Source organism: Pelophylax lessonae, assembly GCF_965119305.1.
Source record: "Pelophylax lessonae genome assembly, chromosome: 7".
NCBI lineage: Eukaryota > Metazoa > Chordata > Amphibia > Anura > Ranidae > Pelophylax > Pelophylax lessonae.
Window position 1 is genome coordinate 124,837,580 of NC_138774.1, and position 23,353 is coordinate 124,860,932.

Consider the following 23,353-nt stretch of genomic DNA (forward strand, 5'->3'; position numbering starts at 1 on the left):
ATAAGCCAAAAAGAAATAGAAATTCTTTGTACTAATGTTCTAACTGCAGATTTAGATTCATTTTACATATAAAACATTAACTACTGGTTTTGGGGAAAATGAGAGAAGTACTTTGCTAGAGGATCCTTTTTTAAATTCTGGGAATAAAGGATATGTTATCAGGAGCACTGTCCTGTCTTGATTTCCATGGGAAATTTTTAACACCTGCTGCAAAGTCCACTGCAGTAGAGATAATTTCCTTCCTAAAAACTTGACTAATTGGCGGGTATATTTTACTTACAGCCCAGTCTCTATTTTCTTTGTTGAAGATGTAACGATAATGCAAGGTTCCCTCTGGATCTGATGTGGCTAGAAGTCTACTGATGTTCTGGTTGTAATCCATTGCAGCTAACTGGGTTCTTGCCACCATAGCATCCATAACAAAATGATGCTGTCTTGAACAATATTTGAGGACCATGCTATGAAAGAATTCAATTTCTCCTGCATGACAAAATACAGAAAGGTGATCAAGGTCCTTTAGCAGTCTTGAATCTTGAACTATAGACTTCAGCTGATGGTGAGCTGCTGATCCTGTTGTTAACCACTCATACTCTTTTGATTCATCATTTTGTATTGGTGGATGAGAGCAATGATGGTACAAAGTATTGCCTGTCCATTCATGCACATTTGCAGAATGATATATAATGGAAAGCCATTTCTCTTTCAGCAATATGGGATTATTTTCACAAGTACTAGATGCCCACCACAAATGTTTTCTTGCCAAAGGAATCCAGCTGGACAATTCCCTGCATTTTCTTTTTTTGCTGGCTGCATGAAGTTTTGTCCCAATCGATTTGGCCATATGCCACACATCGAACTCATGCTTTATGAGTGGATATCTCTCCTTTATCATTTTTTGAATGAAAAAATGTCTGTCTGTGGCGACAACTTTTACCCTAACTTGATCAGATAGAACTCTATTTAGGGCCTCAACAAGGGCTAAATGTTCTAGTGAAACTGAAGATTGACTGGCCTGCAACTGTTTGACCTGAAAATCCACAATGCGGTGACTTTCGGCATCAAGTAGGGTATAAGTGCAATATTTTACATTAAAACTACTTGAGTGACATCGACCATCACCAAGTAATGCCACACTTTTTGGACCAATCTGTTCAAGGATCTCACTCCGTTGAGAAAACCAGTGATGCTCTATAGTCGGGAACAAGTAATTTTTTTGATTATAGTAGTGTGTGTTTGCAGAAATGGCTGCCATTTCCAATAGAGAAAAAAAATTTTGCATTTTCAAGAAACTGGACCCGCTACAAAGAACTGCAGCTGAAATTAACAAATTGCCTATAGGCATGCGCCCAATAAAGGGTTGACTAGTCCACAATTTAAATTTATGTTTAGAACTGCACTCAGCATGCACAACTAGTGCTGATCCGACCATGTGTTTTCGCAGTCCAGTGATATGTCCATTGCACTGAGTATCATGCATGCAACGAGAACTCAAAAGCAGCTGGTCCAAACAATGTTCAAAGACTAGAAACTTCTTCTGCTTGGCCATGTTAGAATGTCCTGTATTCGGTGGTAAATATATAATGGACAGGCCAGAATCTGCACAATCAACATACAATTCTTCATCCTCCAATTGTTTATAGTTAAATGTCTCTTCTTCATGAGAGGGGTGATAGGAGGTGTCATTGTCTGATTTTTTCTTTTGTGTACCAATTGAAGTGTTGAGATAAGATAAATAGTCACAAGAGGAAACAATATTGTCCTGTTCAGTTTTTATGGCATGTGTATTACTGGTGGGTTTAGGTGATATATCTTGCAAAAATGAAGATTGAAAAATTCCCCCAGTAGATGTACCTGAAGCTCCAATCTTAACACCGCTTGAATCAATAATTGGAAGTAAAGAAAGCGGAGGTAAATCAACAAGGGAACACTGTGTTCCAATAGAAACTTTGGACTGCTTTACTGCAACCTGAACTTTTTTATTACGAACATCATTTCTTTTGTTACACTGTGTGCTTTTATGCAGTTTCCTAAATTTTAATTTTCTAGAGAGGAGTAAGCCATGTAAACAAATTTTACAGTGCTTGCTTTTCTTTATCTGAGTGTGTGATATAGGAACATCAGAACTAGGTTCTGTAGGCAAATAGCCACTTGCACTAGACTTATCCAAAATGCAGTCAACATATTGTGTCTCTTCTAGATCACATTCAGTGGTTTGTGATACAAAACGCTGAAAAAATTGATTTGTTGTAGAACTAGGTCCAACAATACTAAAAGTGCTATTGGAGCTAGTTTCTGAGCAAGGTTTGGTTAAAGAATCGTGACTTTTATGAGCCTGCTCTGTTCTCTGACGTTTGTAGTAATCGTGCTCAACATCAGTTCTATTATTTGTATAGCTTGTGGTAGTATGCCTTTCCAGTATGTTCTCCAAATTTACGGTAGGGTATGCTGAAGATTTCAAAACCTTATGTGGACCCCTCATCTCATAATCTGTATCTTTAAAATGACGAGAACAGATTCTATATATGCCTTTTCCAGCAGTTGCAATCCTTTCTGAAAAATACGCCAAATCTTCTTTAGGAACGTTAAGTTGCTCCAGCCATTTTCTTATTCGATCACGATTGCGGGGGAAGGCATGTAAAATTAGTTCTTCGGTTCGTGTTCTCCATGAAAAGGAGCAGGATTTTACAATACAACTTGGCATTCTGGAAAAAAAAAAAAAACTATATTTAAATGCATTTTCATGACGACTACCTAAAGTATATTTAATTCTGATTGTAAAATCATAAAAAATTTTGAACAAATGCTCTAGTGAAACTGAAGACTGACCAGTCTGTAATTGTTCCACCTGAAAATCATGTTTCACTCTCGATATCCTGGACAGCCTTGAGATTTTATTGTGCCCTGCACAGATTCAAGTCGGATGCCATGAAGCAGCCCCAAAACATAACTTAGCCTTTATCTTCATTTTTCACAGTAGGTGCAAAGTTATTTTCATTGAAAACTTTAATTCCACAGATAACAGTGGGAAGCGCATTATGAAACCAAAAAATGATTTCAATAGACTGATTATAAGATTGTGTGATGCTAATAACATTAAACAGTTTCAATTGTCACTGTGATCAAAATATTTATAATCATTTTTAAGGGTACTAAGAAATCTGTCCAAGCCATTTTAGAATACCTTTGTACAATATACAATCATGAGAAATTATCTTTTTTCACACATCTTGTTTTACTGTATGACATAACAAAAGCATGCCGGTATGCACCAGGAAATTGCTTTTAATTGTATCACTTTTCAGAAGGAGGAAAGTGTTGTTTCAATGAGCTGTAAATGGCCGTTTACATGGGGCAGACTCCGTCTGCTGATCCCCGCTAACCAGGGAATGGCTTGTCTGTGTCCACTCTGCTTAAGCAAAGCAGACACAGACACAGCCAGCTGTATTCTATGGGCAGTTGGATGTAAACGGACTGCCTGTCATCTGATCTGATCCGCTAGACGAACGGGGAATGGATCCCCCATCCATCTGTTTTTAGTGGATAGGATCAGATTGGATGTGAGCAGGTGTCAATGGACACATTGTTCCATAAAGCTCTAACGAGCAGGGCCCTCTGATTCCTCCTGTATTGAATTGTACTGTAACTGTATTGTCTTCCCCACACTGTAAAGCGCTGCGCAAACTGTTGGCGCTATATAAATCCTGTATAATAATAATAATAAAGGGATTTGGATGGTCCGATCGGAGCCACCTGAAAAACTTATAGATCTTTCCATTCGTGTGAAATGGGCCTATGGAAATCACCAAATTTGTCCGTAACTAACACCCAAAGAGAACACTATGGGCTTTACACATAAAACATATTGTGTGGATGTGACAAACATCCTCACAATCTGAACACAAATGCGGTTCCTATACTATCAGCATCATCTAGTGGCCATAATACAGTTTTGTTTCCTGATTGAGGTATTTTTCGAAAAAATAAAAAATGCATTATGGCCATTAGGTGGTGCTGATTTAGGAACCACATATAATAGAGACAGTATGGTAATTTTCACCCTGATTATGGGGATGTCTGTCACATTTGAACAATGTACAATTTATTTAAAGGTATGGTTCTTGCGCTAACACAGAGGGAGGTAAATATTCACCCTAATGCTGCATATACTGAAACTGATACTAAGTAAACAGCTGTTGTAGACAATGTGTAGGGGGTTGTAATGCGCTTTAGAGTGTTTTTAAACCAGTTTTTCTAAATAAATATATAACTTATCTTACAAACACAATTCATATAAAAACAATACCATCCTAAATCATTTTGTTAATATTTTTTTTTTTTAATTATGGTATATAAAGTGCTCGTGTGCTTCAAGTCTCGGTGATGGGGGTAAACTAAACTTCCACTGCTAATGTGCATAACATATATTGCCGTCAATCCGTGCTAATAAATAATCAATAAATATGGAGTGCCTTTTATCCAAATTTATATATAAAGTGCTTGATTTAAAAAAAGTGACCAAGTGCGCCAATAACTGGATATAACATATAAAGTGCTTCTATATAAATATGTAAAACAATTCGCTCCTTATAGTGTTAAATATTAAATAAGTGTCCAAAAAGGTTAAAATCAAATAAATTCAAAGTGATCCGTAGTGCTTTCTATCTTCCTCCACCTTTATTTCCCAGTGTCTTGGATTTCTTCAGTGCATACACTTCTAGGTGCTATAAATGCTCACCTTAGTGAGGTAAGTAATACACCTGTATCACTTAATCAGTGCATCTGGTTCCTTTTATCTCAGCGCCGTTCGTCTCCTTATGGGGTGGTTCCTTCTCTCCAGGACAGTGTTAGGTACCTTCTCCTGTATAACTCTATCTTTCTTATGGATGTTTCCTATATTCTTTCCATTCGCGATTCCTTAATGTTTCTCATAATCCTTATGGCTCATGTAAATGATAGGGGCCAACATAGTGTAGTAGTCCAAAGTATTTATTTAACACAAAATAGTAAACTCACATTTAAAATTGCGCTCAAACGTCTGCCGAATTCTGTTCGGGGATCTCCGGCCCGTTCCGATACGTCACTTCCGCGGTAATCCTACCCGTTACGTCACGGTCACACGTTACTTCCTCAGGGCATTTGGACTCTCTTTATTGCACATTATGGACTTTTGAGCACGGTTATTTTTATACAACATATTTGATCAGTTATTCACAATTTGTGTTATATCACTGTCACATTTTTTATATATTTATACATGTGATTTTTATATATACTTATATTTTATATTAGCTTATCAACTATTAATTGTGCAGCATTTTTTGGATGAATTGTGGTTACACTAATGAGATAGTGGCTTGCAGCAATTAGTTTCATTATGGCTGCTCGTAGGATATCAATTTTTTTTTTTTACTAGTAATGGCAGCGATCAGCGATTTTTAGCAGGACTGAAACATTGAGGTGGAAAAATCTGACACTAAGTGACACTTTTTGGGGACCAGTGACACCAATTAAAAAAAAAAAAAATGCATTGTCACTGTACTGACATTTGCAGGGAAGGGGTTAACACCAGGGCGATCAAAGGGTTAAATGTGTTCCCTGGGAGTGCTTGCCAACTGTGTGGGGGATGCTTTGACTGGGGGAAGACAGAGGTCTGTGTTTCTGCTTAGCAAATGCAGGCAGTTCACATACGCAGGCAGTCGTTCAGCCTCTCTCTGACATGATCGCTGGGTGCTGGCAAACATCGAGTTCGCTTGACCCACTGATTGGCTCCTGCTGTGCCCAATCAAGGCGGAAACAGGTCACCAGTGGCATGCATGCACGCCCCAGACTCAAAAGAAAAAGGAAAAAAAAAAAAGACGCACAGGTATGTGTTTTCGCACTGAAGGTGAGCAACAGCAGCGACATAATATATAAAAATGTTTAATTACAAGGATCCGAAAAAAAAATTAAATTATAGCGCCACTAAAACAGACAGACTATGACCAGGTCACCATGTAAAAAAAGGTCTTGGCCTTAGAGTGGGGGGAAAAAACAAAAATAAAAAATAAAATCAATGTCAGATTTTAGGACCCCATATTGGTCCAGAAACAGGGGTTGATTTACTAACAGGGTGGATAAAAAAAAATGTATGATTTTTTTTTTTACACAAAAAAAAAATGCTTTTTTTGATTTCAATCTGATTTTCTTAATTTTTAATACATTTATTTTAATAAAGTGCTTTTGGAGTAAAAACGTATCAATCTAAAGATAATTTTTTTATTTAAGATACATTAATAATCTAGTTTATTCAGCATAAAATGGAGCTTCATTATGTAGCATGAGGCTGTATATTCTGCAATATTAAAATTTTTGGTAAACTCATTCAATTAATCCAAGCTCTGCAAGCTGAAAAAACATGCACTGCATTGATGCATTCACATGATTTCATACTATCTAGCAGCAAGAATGAGTCCTTACATTTAAAGGGCACCTGTCATTTCAGATCCATTATGGCAGCGCCTGTTAGCGGTCACCCACTCACCTGCTGCCACCACATCCCTCACCTCGTTGTGTCAGTGCGGCATCACCAGCTGTCCCATTAAAGTGAATGGGACTGTCGGTGAGTCAACAACAGGTAAAAGGAGGAGCCACTGCGGAACAGAGATGACAGTTGCTCTTTAAAAATTATGATTTAAATCAAGACTTTTTACTAGAGAAATAAATCATGATTTAAATCAAATCCACCCTGTTTACTAAAAGGCAAATACACTGTGCATTTGCAAAGTACAGTTGCACTCTGCAAGAGCAGTTGCTCCAGAACTTAGTAAATGAGCAGAAGTTTAGCTGACTTCCATCATCCAATCATGTGCAAGCAAAAATGCTGTTTCCTTTTATTTTCCTTGCACGTGTTTGGGTATTATTTGTAAAGTGAAATGTTACCTCATTTATTACGCTCTGAAGCAATTGCACTTTGCAAAGTGCACAGTCTATTTGTCTTTAGTAAATCAACCCTAATGTTACAATAAATTATTTATCTACACCACTGAGAAACTCCTGTGATGAAAGCATTTTAACTCACAACAGGCAAAGTATAGCTTCCACATCCAGTGGTAGCGCTAGTATGAAGTACAGCAGCTCAATACATTATTTGCATGTACTCTCTAAGCTTGCATGTATTTAATCCAGTTTCCTCCCACACTTCAAAGACATGCTGGTAGGTTAATTGGCTCCTGTCTAAAAAGTGGTAATAGTACAATATTCTACTGGGCGTCCCCAAGATGGTGGCCTCACCCTCTGCCCCAACAACAAATAAATGTGCTTTGAGCTCCCAGTGAGAAAAGTGCTATATAAATTTAAAAAAATAATACGCAACATAATGAGAATCAGGGACACAGACCTCACCAATATTTCACATCAGAGGAGGTTGTGTAGGTAGACCACTTTTGGGATACCACAAGAACTTATTTTCGTTGTCAGCAAACAAGAGCTCAGCTAGAGAGAGGCTGCATCCACATGAGGTGTCAAAAGCGTAGCATGCCAAAAAGAACAGGATTGGCAAGCCTGCTCCCTAGCCTTTATTCCACTGGTTGAGGTGTGTACTCTTACTGCAATTAAAATCTTTTATGATAGCATGCAACATTGATTCAAAGAAATGCCATCTCTAGGGTCCACCACTTCTGTGGAAGAGCCCTGTGCACACTTACCGTCAGGAGAGCAACATGTGACAGTAAGTGATAGCTTCCAGCAATAGCTTCCAGCAAGTCAACACTCGTGTAACATGTTCCCTGTACTGCAGCTGCACCCCCCCCCCCCCCTGCCCCAGGGGGTGCAGACGCTGCTGCCAGTGTTGATTCAGACACTGGCAGCAGTGTCTGAATCAACTTCTAGTCCCTCTGAGTACTACTAGTACCACAGCATTCATTGAGTGTTCCTGTCAGGGAGTTACGGGTAAGCCTATACACTGACAGTGGGCAGGAGACTTGCATGGCATCAGCGATCTGCTGATCCTGCAACAAAAGAGAATAAATGCACTTTTTTTTTTTACCTGCAAAAAAATTGTGTATTTATTTTATTTTTTTTAAAAGTGAACTTATCCTTTAATTAAATTAGGATAAATGAATCCATTAAAAACCGTCTAAGAGTGGCTTTATCACAAATTGTAACAGTATTCACTGATTTACAAGTGAATGTACAGAATAGAAAGGGAAATCCCCACAAGGCAGAAATGGCACAAAAAATATAAATAAATGACCATGGTTTTGCGCCTACCCTACTGCATCTAAAATTTTAAAGGATGATAAATATAACACCTTATGCAAAAGCTTAGGATGGTAGGAAAGGTGCATGATACCCATAGGACTTTAGAAAAGCAAGGGTTACATCATCAATAATGTCAAACACTGTACCCTGATGGTAGAACAGCTGTAAGAGTCTGTCATTTAACAGCACGAGTTCAGCATCTATATATCATGGTCAAAAGGAGCATTGTGATTGATATGAATTACCTCGCTGGATGCTATATTTAATTCTAGGGACAAAAAAAACAAAAACAAAAAAGTAAATTTTAACTTACCTCTAATTTCCAGATATTGGAGTACAGTAGAGATGGGGCAAACACCCCCCTGTTCTGTTCGCAGCAGAACTCCCGAACATCGAACCGCAATTGAAGTCTATGGGAGTCGAACAGGAAAATTCAAAAGTGCCCATTTTGAAGGCTTGTATGATAGTAAAAGGGTATGGGGGTCCAGGTAATGCTCTGGGGGGACATGTATCAATGCAGAAATTTTTTTTTTGACCGCTTGTCAACTATATACTGTATATATACATGGCGGCAAGGCGGCTCTTCAGGTCAGGATCATGTACCTGTATGTGATCATGCACTTATGGGTCTGGGGTCCGCCGATCGTTCGGGGTTTATGTAAACAAGGCAGATCGCAGTTCTGTGAGAAGGGAAGGTTGTGATCCTGTGTTCCTGCAAAGCAGGAACAGATCTCTGCCTTCCCATAGTACAAGCACCTCACACAGTGTACACAAGCACAGGTTAGGCACACAGTTAACCCCTTCCCTGCCAGTGTCATTAGTATAGTGTCAGTGCATATTTTTGGCACTAATCACTTTATTAGTGTCACTGGTCCCCAAAAGGTGTCACTTAGTGTCCAATTTTTCCACCACAATGTAACAGTCCCGCTATGAGCCGCTGATGACTGCCATTACTAGCAAGAAAAAAAAAATCTCCAAAAAACTATCCCATAGTTTGTAGATGCTAGAACGGTTACACAAACCAATCAATATACGCTTATTGGGATTTTTTTTTACCAAATATATGTAGCAGAATACATATTGACCTAAATTGATGAAGAAATTATTTTTTTTAAATTTTTTGTTGGATATGCTTTATAGTAGAATGTAAAAAATATAGTTTTTTTTTCAAAATTGTCGGTCTTTTCTTGTTCATAATGCAAAAAATAAAAACCGCAGAGGTGATCAAATATCCCCAAAAGACAGCTCTATTTGTGGGGAAAAAAGGACAAAAATTAATTTTATTTGGGTACAGTGTTACAGGTCTGTGCAATTGTCAGTTAAATGAACGCAGTGCCGTATCGCAAAATATGGCCTGATCATGAAAGGGGGGGGGGGGGGGGTTAAATCTTCTGGAGCTGAAGTGGTTAACAATAGTTTTTTCAGGCGCAGTGATTTTGATGATGCTTAAAGTGCAACAATAAAAACAAAAAATTCCTTTTAATATAGTGCGGTTGCAATTACAGGCACCTGGCTATTGAAAAAAAAAGAAATAGCGTGGGCTCCCCCACACTTTTTCGGTGAATGGGTAGGGGTACTATGTACACCACACTCATTCACATTGGGGGGGCATTGTTAAAGGGGGCTTCCAAATTTCAATAAGCCCCCTACCCAACCACAGCCCTGGGTTGTGAAAAAGAGACGCTTGTCCCTATCAACACCCACCCCCCTCATGTTGAAAGCAAGTGGCCTGGTAAGGTTCGGGGGGGGGGGGGAGTGGCGGGGAGTGATCGCCCGTTCCTCCCCCCTTTCCTGCATACTCAGATACACGTCTGGTATGGATTTTGGGGAAGACAACACGCCAATTTTTTTTATTCAGCTGTCAGCGGGGAAGCCCATTGACAGCTGATGACTCATCGGTTGTGAAGGACCCTGCGGCCGTCTTCCCGCCCCTTAACAACCAGCTTTTACTGGCGCATTGCACGGCGTTCAGGGGGACAAACACCCTGCAAATTTGGGTGTTCTTCGAACAGGGCGAGCAGCCAATGTTCGCCCAACTCTAGAGTAGAGTAGTACAGGACACAAACTGGATATTCATAGACCCTGGATTTTAGGCTGGTACATTCAAACGGTAGGACACTGCCAAAGCTTTGCTGGGCACACCTTATAACCTTACCAAGTCCTCAACATTTTAGCAAGCAATGCAGAGTAACACAGGAATAGAAGGACGGGTGTTGTGTGCCCTTTAGTCAAAATTCCTCTCATCTTATTCGTAAAGGACACAGGCTGGAAATTCACAGACCCTAGGATGTCCTCGAACAGTGAAGAAGAGTGGACAACAAGAAAGCAAACCAAACTGTGCCAACAGGCCAGGGCTGTCTTTAACACAGGGCAAAAGGGGCAGCTGCCCTGGGCCCAGTCATTGTTGTGGGGCCCAAAGCAGCTGCCCCTTGAGCCCGCACTGTCTGCAAATAGTTGATAAGTGAATTTGGGAGGGCCCAAGAAAATGTTTGCCCAGGGTCCAATCAATATTAAAGATGGCCCTGCAACAGGCCCAACTCTGTACCCTTTACAGTGTAGGTTCTGAGATTGTTTGTCTTATCCACCTAGCAATGGTGGATCTGGAGGCAGGCTACTGCTTTCAAGGGCCTGACAGCAGGAAGAAGAGTCCTTCTAAATGGAAGCTGTGGCTTTTGATGAACTCTGAGTGGGGCACAAGGAAGGAAAGCTGGCCATGGTCTTTGGTGAGGTGGGAGGATGACGCTACCTTAGGAAGAAAGCTTCTTACAACAGAGTTGCCAGCTGAGACATACATCTGACTGAAATAACAGCCACTAAGAAGGCTACTTTGCAGAAGAGATCAGCTAAGGGGCACTCCCTGATGTGCTCAAAGGGTGTTTTTTACAGGGCAGAGAGAACCAAAGATACAAAGGAAGCACAGGGCGCAGGCCAAGTCCCAACTGTAAGAAGGCAAGAATGTGGGACACAGGAGTACTCTCTGTGATTAAACTGCTTTTGTTTACACCAAAGAAAGAACCATTTCCCAGGTACCATAACAGATGCTTCTGGAAGTGTTTTTTCTAAAGTAGCTTCCAGAATAACAGTCAGCGACCCCCGCTGCCTCTCAGAACCAGGGATTCATTAGCCATGCAAACAAAGTCAGTAACCGAGAAGCAGATTGAAACAGGGGTCCTTGCGACAGAAGGTCTAAATTAAAGTGGCATTAAACCCAAAATCAAAATATTTATTATATCATAGCTTACCAAATCTTAGGCTAGCCATACATTACACAATTTTCTGATTTAATTTCCTTTAGAGTTACCTTTAACTTTGTAGGGCCTGCCTGATTGCATATAAATTGAGTGTTTAAGTTTTACCCCCTATTATATGGTTTTGATAAATCTATAGGGAAATTCTGCAAGGAAATTGTATAATGTCTTCGATGTGTTGGCTGTATTAGTTTCTCTTTTTAGGCTTTTGTTCGTCTGGTTAAATCTGGTGATCCAGCCAGCAACTATTCTTCAAAAGCACAGGCTGTCCAGCAGAATGTATCAGTTGACATGGCTGAGACAAACCATTTACCACTTAGCAGGGGTGCTTAAAATTATCAGTTTTTTTTTTTTTTATCCCAAAAGGAAATAAACTGTTTAATGTAACTGAATATAAAATGTGAGCTGGAGTCTGGCTTTACATTCTTAGAGTATTTAAAATGCTAAGGCTTTTAACACTACATCACCTTGTAGAGAAGTCTTCCTGGCAAAAAAGGTGGAAGTACCTCAATACCTTATAAAGGGCTATAGGCAAATGTGGTAGTAAAATGTCTGACGCAATACCTGGTGATCCACTTGACTCTACGCTTTCGATTGTGTCATTTTTAGTGCAAAGTTTAAAAAGTTTTACACTGGATATGGGCCTAGATTTCAGACCTGTACCCCTGATAATTTCTGCATATAAACAAATATTAATTAGAACACATATAAGTGTAAAAAAACAAGCTTACCTGCTGTGGGACTACAGTAAAAGTTCAGATCCTGCCTTACCTGCCCATGTTGTTTGTCCCTATTTAGGGTCCAGCATTTGCCCCCATGGTGGGCATACTGCTGGAGGGGTCTTCAGAGGCCGGGTTCTATAGGAATAGACCACAGCCCTGGACCCATAAAGCACCCTGGTGCCAACTACATGCTTTGCATCAAGTGCCCTGCTTCTGTTGCTGTGGTAGAACAGAATTGATTATTGAAAAATCCAAAGTAAAATAATAAACTAGCTAACAATGATTTCTCTGTAAGGGAGAAGTCACCCTTAATCTTAGCACACTAGCAAAAAACTGAGGACTCTAAGGCCCCTTTCACACCGGCGGACCGTTCAGATCCGCCTGTTCGTTTTTTTGGCAGATCTGAACGGTCCCCCCATGCATTCCTATGGGGCATCGGATGTCAGCGGAGACATGTCCGCTGACATCCGACTGGATCCGATCCGTCAAATCTGGACGGATGGAAACCCTATTTTCCATCTGTCCAGCGGATCGGATGAGAACGGACCGACGGTCCGTTCCCATCCGATTTTCCCCATAGAGATGCATGGGGAACTGACAGCTGTGTTTCCGCACACAGCGCGGAGACACAGCTGTCATCCTTCTGCTCAGCGGGGATCGGCGGCTCGATCCCCCGCTGAGAAAAGCGGAGTCTGTTTGACGGACATAGTGTGTGAAACAGCCCTGAGAAGAATTTACTTAAACTGGAGCAGACAGAATCTGGAAAAGTTGTGCATGACAATCAATCAGCCTCTAGCCAGCATTTTCAAAGCCTAACTGAACAAGCTGAAGCTGATTGGTTACTTCGCACAGCTGCTCTGGATTCTGTCTGTTCCAGTTTTAGTAAATCCTCTCCACAGAGTGGGGTGGTGTTAAAAGGTATGCCCAGGGGGCATGGCCAACAAAGCTTTGCCAGTATGCAATCACCCGAAGGTACCAGCCTATAATCCAGGGTCTATGAATATCCACCCTATGTCCTGTACAATTAAGATACAAAAATATTAAAAAAGAAAAATGTGTTGTGTTTAATTTCAAAAAGGAAATATTTACAATATGTTTTAAATGAACTATTTGTGGTAATATGGGGTACTAATGTAGACCTGTACTCATCCTTTTGGTAGAAGTCAGATATCTGGGAGCTCCTTATTATAGGGTCTTCTTCTGGATTTCTTTAAAGTAACCCCCACAAACCTTTTTCAGCCAAGGGGAGGTGAAGGCACTTGTCTGTCGAGATTGGGACTTAAAGCTGATACACACTATACAGTACAATTCTCTTTAGATTTTTTTCCTTTAGATTTACCAAAACCATATAATATGAAGTTAAACCTAATCAGGCCTGCAATCAGGCAGGCTTTTGCGCTACATAATTGAAGGAAAATCTAAAGGAAATCAAACAAAAATTGTATAGAGTGTATCCAGCTTAAGTGGTACACACTAACATTTCTAAAAATAAAATAAGTGGCAGCTCTGGTTGGAGCCGCTATATTACCCATTCAATGTTAGCACAGTGATCTCCCCCCCCCCCCCCTCGGAGCTGTTGTGTTGTGACCTGCCCCGCCAGAACACTGATCCGAGAGCGCTGATTGGGAGCTGGTCGGCGGCTGGCTTTCCAGCATGCTCATCTAACCGAAGCTGGCCAGATTGACTGACAGAATGTAGGTGGTTTTTATTGAACTGGCCGATGTCTCCCGACCTTCGGTCTGTGTGTACGGGGTTTAAGTGCCCTGCAAAGTGGTGGGAGGCTATTGCAACCACATCTTGCAAGATAAACCTACATTGTTGAAAGGTAAGGGATCTGGTCTGGTAAAGGAAAGAGGGGGATGTCAAATACACACTTGCTCTGCCCTCCCTTTCCTGGCCACTGAGGCTGCAAAACTGCATACGTTTATATGCTTTTTTTTTTTTAGCCTATACGGTTTTGAATCATTTGACTCCGAAAATCCAGGAGATCAAATGTTGACATCACTATTTTGAAGTGATCTTTATTGGTCAATAACATGACCTAGAGGATATCCTAAAATTCAAATTGTCAGATAATGGTAGGATAGTTAAAAATGAAAGCGCAAAAAATAAAAGCCATTTCTCCCCTGACTATTCCAATCAGACCCATGTCAAGCATAAAGCCTGGGTGACCGGCAAGGTCAGCAAGTGTGTGACCCGACCCATTCACAGGGAATGAGTACAGGCCTATATTAGAAACCCCTTATTAGTCACAAAAAATTAAAAGTAAAAAAACAATAAAAAAACAAATCCCCTTTAAAAATTCCTTTATTGAAATAAAAAAAAAAAAAAAAAAAAAACACAAACACATACATCAGCTTTAAAAATAAAAGTTTATTATTGTTCCCAAATGTAGACCATGCATCAGTCACAGCCTCCAACAATGTGACCCACATCAAACACATTGTCCATTCAGGTAATCCACATTAAATTACACAGTTCAATGAAAAGAAAACCAACGAATAAAAGTGTTTTTCTCTGAAACCCCAGAAAATAAATAGATACAGTGTTTTGCGAAAGTATTCGGCCCCCTTGAACTTTTTCGACCTTTTGCCACATTTCAGGCTTCAAACAAAGATATAAAACTGTAATTTTTTGTGAAGAATCAACAAGTGGGACACAATCATGAAGTGGAACAAATTTTCTTTGGATATTTCAAACTTTAACAAATAAAAAACTGAAAAATTGGATGTGCAAAATTATTCAGCCCCCTTAAGTGAATACTTTGTAGCACCACCTTTTGCTACGATTACAGCTGTAAGTTGCTTGGGGTATGTCTCTATCAGTTTTGCACATCGAGACACTGAAATTTTTGCCCATTAGTCCTTGCAAAACAGCTCAAGCTCAGTGAGGTTGGATGGAGAGCGTTTGTTAACAGCAGTTTTCAGTTCTTTCCACAGATTGTTTGGATTCAGCCAGGTGAGCTGTGTTGCTTTTATGCCAAACATAACGTTTTACATTGTTGCCAAAAAGTTTGATTTTGGTTTCATCTGACCAGAGCACCTTCTTCCACATGTTTGGTGTCTCCCCCAGGTGGCTTGTGGCAAACTTTAAATTACACTTTTTATGGATATCTTTAAGAAATGGCTTTCTTCTTGCCACTCTTCCATAAAGGCCAGATTTGTGCAGTATAGGACTGATTGTTGTCCTATGGACAGTCTCTCCCACCTCAGCTGTAGATCTCTGTAGTTCATCCAGAGTGATCATGGGCCTCTTGGCTGCATCTCTGATCAGTCTTCTCCTTGTATGAGCTGAAAGTTCAGAGGGACGGCCAGGTCTTCGTAGATTTGCAGTGGTCTGATACTCCTTCCATTTCAATATTATCGCTTGCATAGTGCTCCTTAGGATGTTTAAAGCTTGGGAAATCTTCTTGTATCCAAATCCGGCTTTAAACTTCTCCACAACAGTATCTCGGACCTGCCTGGTGTGTTCCTTGTTCTTCATGATGCTCTCTGCGCTTTAAAACGGACCTCTGAGACTATCACAGTGCAGGTGCATTTATACGGAGGCTGCACTGAAACTAAAGGGGCTGAATAATTTTGCACGCCCAATTTTTCAGTTTTTTATTTGTTAAAAAAGTTTGAAATATCCAATAAAGTTCGTTCCACTTCATGATTGTGTCCCACTTATTGTTGATTCTTCACAAATAATTACAGTTTTATATCTTTATGTTTGAAGCTTAAAATGTGGCAAAAGTTTGCAAAGTTCAAGGGGGGTTGAATACTTTTGCAAGGCACTGTAACGAATAGTTATTTGTTTATTGCCTTTATTTTACTCACTCACGTTCCCCTTGTCCCCCCCCCCCCCCCTCTATACCATCGAATTCCACGTACATACCCATAATACGAAGCCCTCTGATGCACTCTACAGACTTACCTATACAAATCTGTAAAAACACACACACCCTTTACGCAGAAGATTTGCACTGATTCCAGTAATAGACAATGGATCGTCTGCACTGTTTCAGTACGTAAACCAGCCTGCCAACGAAAACGTTATTAGGTCATCTTACTTTACTCTACATTCTAAGTTCATATGTGAATGATTCTCAATCCTCATACAGATATTTGTTCATAATGTAGTAAAAATGTAAAAAAACAAAAAACAAAAAACACAAGGGAGAAGAACCTTACCTTTTTTGTACAAGTGACAGAGCTGCCTCAGGAACTGCTGTCAATCTCTACATTTGTCAGAGGGGACAGAAGCGGGTCTTTTGTGTTTCGGGTCATCATGGGCTATGCATGAATGTCGGCACTGGCTGCTTCAGTACATTGTCCTATATTTCGATCACAGAAGTGTGCAGGAAAGAGCTGGACTTCATGGGCCACCCCAAAACCAGATATCAGGACCAGCCAAATCTGCAGGAGACAAAAAAAGTAGCATCAAGGAGCAATAACTAATAACTAGGAGCAGTGTAACTAATTTTTTCAGCATGCGGTACTTTAAAAGCCAATATCAGTCCTGGTTGTCGCTTAAAAAAAAAAAAAAAGCCGCAAATAGAGCTGACCTGGCCAGGAGAACACACAGTGATTTCTACTAGCGGCTGTAGCCGGCCAGCTTAACCACTTGCCGACTGCGATACGTATATTCACACGTTGCGGTTTGCAAGTGGTTTACCAAGATATCAGCCCTAACCCCGGTATTGTTTTTTTTTTTTGGCTGGCTCCCTTTTGCATGGGTTCCGAGCGGCTCATGAGCAGGAAGGGATGACCTTCCCTTCCTGCTAATTGCCCAAGAAACGACCCAATGGTGCTGCCGGCTGGTCACGCAGGCAATCAGAGTAGATCCGCTTTGATTGCCTCTATGGTTTTGGAGGACTGGAACGGAGCGGAGTCATAATGTAATTTCCGGTCCAGGGTGGAAGTAAACTATTTTTTCCCTCAGTACTCAAGCACAGAAGCGAACGCATACGCAAGTCATGCATGCATATATAAAAACAGTGTCCTCACCACACATGCAAGGTATTGCCGTGAACATTTGAACAGGTGCAATCATTCTAGCACTAGACCGCCTCTGTAACTCTAAACCCGTAACCTGTAAAGCCATTCCATCAGTGTGCACAATTTTAAAGCGTGACACGTTAGGCATGACATCTTTCATATTATACAAAAAAATTGCAGCCATTTTATTCCCTAAGGTCTTAGCTAAAAAAAAAAAAAAATGATATACTGTTCGGGGTTTCTAAGTCATTTTCTAGCAAAAAATACTGATTTAAACTTGCAAACAAGAAGTGCCAGAAAAGGCCTGGTTTTCAAGCGGTTAAAGTGGAATTTCGGGCAAGACTAAACCGGCTCTGTGCCACATTCTAAGCCTAACCCTGTAAAGTAAAAATTACTGTACTTACCTATTCTGCAGCTGATCCAGTCCGGTCCCAACATTAGCTGTCAGCGGCGGCTTTAGTGAGGAGGCGGTTGCAGGAGAGCCAGCCGACAACTGAATTCCCATAGTAAGTCTTTGGATGACGTCACTTCCCAGCCATTGTCGGTCCTCTCCTGCACACAGTTTCTGCCTCTGGAGATCACACATTTTTGCTTTACAGGGTTAGATAGATTAGGTTTAGAATGTGGCAGATAGCAGGTTTAGAGTTCATTTTAGCCTGGACTTACACTTTAACCACTTAAGCCCCGGAAGATTTCACCCCCTTCCTGACCAGGGGGTATTTTGCGATTCGGCACTGCGTGACTTTAACGGACAATTGCGCGGTCGTGCGACGCTGTATCTAAACGAATTTGGCGTCCTTTTTTTTCCCACAAACAGAGCTTTCTTTTGGTGGCATTTGATCACCTGTGCGATTTTTTGATCACGCGCTATAAACAAAAAAAAAAAAAAAAAGAGCGTAAATTTTGCAAAAATAGCAATATTTTTCACATTTTTTTTATATGAAATTCCCCCCCAAAAAAATGTAAAAATCAAAATTTTTTAACATTTTCGGCCAATTTGTTTTATGCTACCTATGCTTGGTTAAAAAAAAAAAAAAAAAAAAAAAAAAAAAAAAAAAAAAAAAAAAAAAATCGCAAAAAGTGTATTTTGATTGGTTTGCGCGAAAGTTATCGCGTTTACTAACAGAGGGAAAGATTTTTGTCATTTTTGTTGTTTTTTTTTTTTTTTAACGCGTAATGGCGGCGATCTGCGATTTTTTTTGCGGTACTGCGACATTGCGGCGGACAGATCGGACCCTTGACTGACATTTTTGGGGTTACCAGTGACATTTCTACAGTAATCAGTGCTATACATATGCACTGTTACTGTAAAAATACACTGGCAGTGAAGGGGTTAACTTTTTTGAAAGGGAGGGGCTATGTGTGTCCCTAGGGGCGTGCTTTCTACTGTGATTGGCTGTGGCTTCAGATGTATGAACAGTGATCAACGGTTCTACATAGTAGAACCGTATGATCATCCTTAATACACCGGGGAGAATGACAGGCAGCTTGTTTACACAAGCCGCCTGACTTTCTCCCTCTCCCCTGCCGATCACAGAGTGACCGGCAGACATCGGGTCCGCCGGTCACACGCGCGGGGGGGGACCGCGACCACGCGGGAGCGGGGGCGCGCGCGCTCGCTCGCTCCCTAGACCCTCACAAGCTAGTGACGTAGCCCTACGTCACTTTGCCTGTGAGGGGCTGACTGCCGACGTAGATCGGCGTTAGGCAGTCGGCAAGTGGTTAATCGGTTCATGACCGCCCCACGTACATTTACTGCAGCAGCTCTGCACAGAATCATGCACCTGTACATCATTCTGCCCTTCCAGGTCTGGGACACGCACATGCTCCACCGACAACCCGCTCCCACTGTGACCCGCTGATCATTTGGGAGAGAAGCAGAACGGCGGTCTGCCTATGTAAACAAGGCAGATTGCCATTCTGTCAGAAGGGAAGGTAGCAGTCCTGTGTTTTCGCAAAGCAGAAACACGGATCTTTGCCTTCCTATAATACAAGCACACCCCCACACAGTTAGCAAGCACATTTAAGCACACATTTAACTCTTTGATCTCCCGTTAACCTCTTGCCGACCAACCGCCGCAGATATACTGCAGCAAGGTTGCTCAGTTGCACGAGAGGGGAATCTGATCTGCAGGGCCGGTGGCCGCGATTGCCGCCTGGCACCAGCGATCACTTCCCAGGGAGACAGAATGGCAGTCTGCCGTTATAAACAGGGCAGGCCGTTGTTCTGTCAGCAATCAACACAGGGCTCATGTGTTCCTCTCATTTAGGAACACAGGTCCCTGTGTTGATTGCATAAGCCCATCTCCCCTCACAGTTATTAAACACCCCCTAGGCATACATTTAACCCTTTGATTGCCCCTGGTGTTAACCGCTTCCCTGCCAGTGTCATTAGTACAGTAACAGTGCATATTTTTAGCACTGATTACTATAGTAATGTCACTGGTTCCCTTAAAATTGTCAGTTAGGTGTCCAATTTGTCCACTGCAATGTCACAAAAAAAAACAAAAAAAAAAACAGAAAAGCTGATCGCCGCCATTACTAGTTAAAGGAAAAAAAAAAAAAAAAAGTAATAAAAACGACAAAACTTCCCCCTAGTTTGAAAACATAATTTTTGCGCAAACCCATCAATATACACTCATTTGGATTTTTTTTTTTAACCAAAAATATGTGGCAGAATACAAATTGGCCTAAAATGATGAAAAAAAAATTGGATTTTTAAACTTTTTTTTATTGGGAATGTTATATGGCAGAAAGTAAAAAAAAAAAAAAAAAAAATATATATATATATATATATATATATATATATATATATATATTTTTTCAAATTTGTCGCTCTTTGTTTATAGCACAAAAAGTAAAAAATTGCAGGAGGTGATAAAATACCACCAAAAGAAAGCTCTAATTGTGGGGAAAAAAAAAGGACATCAATTGTATTTGGGTACAGCATCGCACGTCGCGGCCGACCACACGTGGAGCTACATTCTGCACGCGCTCGCTGGCCGGGCTGAGGTGGCCACTGGAACTGCAATAATCCAGCCCGTTGCTCAGCCCGGCAGTTGCTAGAAGATTCCCACAGGAAAAAAAAAATCAGGATCCTGAAACAAACAGCGAAAAACAGAACAAAAGCCAGGACCTCAGGCCCGGCAGGGAGACTAGGTCCTACTCCTGAACTAGGCAAATAAAAACTGAGTATCTCTAAGCAGAGATGGGGGAGGAGGGGGGGGGGGGTTATGCCAGCTGAGGACAGCCCACAGGGCGTAGCCAAGCTTTGTGTTGTCTGCCTAGTCCTACTCCTGTAGAGGGCAGGAAACCCCATGGTGAAGAATATGGAGCTGTGTGTCAATGAACGGAAGAGAAATTTGATTTTTTTTTTTTTTTTACTAGATATGTTTTATCGCAAACAGTATAAAAAAAAAAATGGATTTTTGATTTACCGTAAAATCCATTTCTCGGATATTCATTGACGGACACAGCTCCTGATCTTCATAACCATTGGTTTATACTGCCCCCTACAGGAGTAGGGCACTAGGCAGAAAAAAAAAGTCTGGCTATGCCTATGGGCAGTCCCAGGGGGTATAATACCTCTCTCTGCTATAGGTACTCAGTTTTGTTATAAGCAGTGTCAGAAGAATTACAACTCCAGAGGGGTGGGTGCTGTGTCCATGAATGAACATCACAGAAATGGATTTTACGGCAAGTCAAAAATCTCATTTTCTCCTTCCTTCATTGACGGGCACAGCTCCTGATCTTCTTAACCATTGGGATGTCCCAAAGCAATGTTAAACATGAGGGGTGGGAACAGCAAAAAATAAATTCCCAAGGCCAACTATAGCCACCAAGGTGAACAGGAGCTCAACCAAAACAACTGGAGCTCACCTGAAAAAACAACACACTCTCAAGGAGGACCAGGTCCTCTAAACAGCAACCTGCAAAAACCTTGTGGCCAAAGGAAGCATCCGCAGGATGCCAACACATCCACTTTATAGAACTTTGTGAAAGTGTGCACCGACGACCAGGTGGCTGCCTTGCAAACCTGCGTCACTAACGCCCGATGACGGAAGGCCCAGAAGACACTGAGTGCCCAAGTAGAGTGCGCCTTGACAGTGAAAGGAGGAACCTAACTCTTGATGGAATAGGCCTGAATCACCGTCTGTCTGATCCATTTGGAAATGGTCGCAGAGGAAGCGGACAACCCTTTCTGAGGCCCAAATGTGAACACAAATAGGGAGTCTGACTTCCTAGAAGACTCCGTAGCTGACAGGTACACCCCAACTGCCCGGACCGCATCCAAGGCATGCAAAGCAATTTCCTTCAGATGTTTTGGCCTGGGACACAGGGAAGGCAACACAATGTCTTCATTCAAATGAAAATCAGAGACAACCTGAAGAAGGAACGATGAACAGAAGCAAAGAACTACCTTATCTCTGTGAACCACCAAGTAAGGTGAAGGACAGGATAATGCCATCAATTCCCGACACCCTGAACGCAGAGGTAATAGCCACCAAAAAGGTCACCTTCTGGGACAGCGTAAGCAGGGGAATCTCCCGAAGATTCTCAAAAAGAGGCTTCTGGAAGACTAAGAGCACCAAATTGAGTTCCCAAGACAGCAACACAGACGGCACTGGAGGGGTCAAGTGCCCAACTCTCTGAAGAAAAAGTACGTACCAGGGAGTATGTGGCCAAGGGCCGTTGAAAGAAGACCGCTAAGGCCGACACCTAACCCTCGATAGTACTCAAAGCCAGTTCCTGATCACCCGCCCCCCCCCCCCCGTTGAAGGAAGGTCAAGATCCGAGCCACCGAAAAAGAGCGGGAATGAACCCCAAGAGACTCACACCGCACAATATATGTCTTCCACGTACGATGGTAGATCTTCCTATTAGTAGATTTCCTAGCTTTCAACAGCAATGGAATCACGGACTCAGACAAACCTCTATCCATCAGCACCTGGCATTCAACAGCCAAGCCGTCAATGCCAGTGACTGTAAAGCAGGATGGAAGATTGGTCCTTGGGACAGTAGATCCTCCCTCAGAGAAAGCTTCCAAGAAACATCTGCGACCAGCCGCACCAGACAGGCGTACCAAGCCCCGGCGAGGCCAGTCCGGGGCCACTAAGATGACCGGAAACCCTTCTGTCTCGATCCTATGAAGAAGTCTTGGAAGAAGCTTGAAAGGAGGGAATGCGTAGATCAGATGATATTGACCCCAAGGCAGGGTTCATACACATTTTCACCAATAAAATTCCATGACTTTTCCATGACTTCACGTAAATATTCATGACCTAATGTTTCATGAAATGTCTATGTATACATGTTAAATAAGAAGAAAATCCATATCACACCCAGCATATTTTTACTAAAATAAATGACAATTTTTGTTGAGTACAGTACCTCTACAGTTAGGGTTTCGTTTCTGGATACAGCGTGACTAAAAATGGCCCCTTGTTTTACAGTGGATGAGATGGAAGCACCGCTGCCGCAGCTGGGAGCCGGTGTCACTTCAGGCGCACGGGTGAAAAAGCCAGAGATCGGATTGGAAGCTGTCAAGCACGCAGCTGCAGACTGGTGCTTTGCACCTTTAGCGTGGCTAGACAGCGCTGCCTCTCCCATGTTCGAAATGTCAAACGTTTTACGACACACACTGTACATTTAGCGGACATGATACAGGAGAAGGTCGGAGGCTGCGGACATGATACAGGACAAGGTCAGAGGCTGCGGACATGATACAGGAGGTGGTCAGAGGCTGCGGACATGATACAGGAGGTGGTCAGAGGCTGCGGACATGATACAGGAGGTGGTCAGAGGCTGCGGACATGATACAGGAGGTGGTCAGAGGCTGCGGACATGATACAGGAGGTGGTCAGAGGCTGCGGACATGATACAGGAGGTGGTCAGAGGCTGCGGACATGATACAGGAGGTGGTCAGAGGCTGCGGACATGATACAGGAGGTGGTCAGAGGCTGCGGACATGATACAGGAGGTGGTTGGAGGCTGCAGACATGATACAGGAGGTGGTCAGAGGCTGCGGACATGATACAGGAGGTGGTCAGAGGCTGCGGACATGATACAAGTGGTGGTCAGAGGCTGCGGACATGATACAGGAGGTGGTCAGAGGCTGCAGACATGATACAGGAGGTGGTCAGAGGCTGCGGACATGATACAGGAG

General features: G+C 41.8%; 1 protein-coding gene across 2 annotated transcripts; it reads right to left on the bottom strand.

Moving 5' to 3' along the window:
* Window positions 1-86: 86 nt before the first annotated feature.
* On the bottom strand, window positions 87-16,576 carry LOC309559565 (uncharacterized protein). 2 transcript variants are annotated; one of them, XM_082262875.1, is made up of 3 exons: window positions 16,381-16,576; window positions 16,124-16,227; window positions 87-2,702 (listed from the first exon to the last, which is right to left on the bottom strand). In XM_082262875.1, exon 3 carries the CDS (start codon window positions 2,699-2,701, stop codon window positions 131-133), a length of 2,571 nt encoding a protein of 856 aa, XP_082119001.1. In that variant the 5' UTR covers window position 2,702; window positions 16,124-16,227; window positions 16,381-16,576; the 3' UTR covers window positions 87-130. The 2 variants fall into 2 exon arrangements, with proteins under 2 accessions (XP_082119001.1, XP_082119000.1); XM_082262874.1 differs by lacking the exon at window positions 16,124-16,227.
* Between the last annotated feature and the right edge of the window lie 6,777 nt (window positions 16,577-23,353).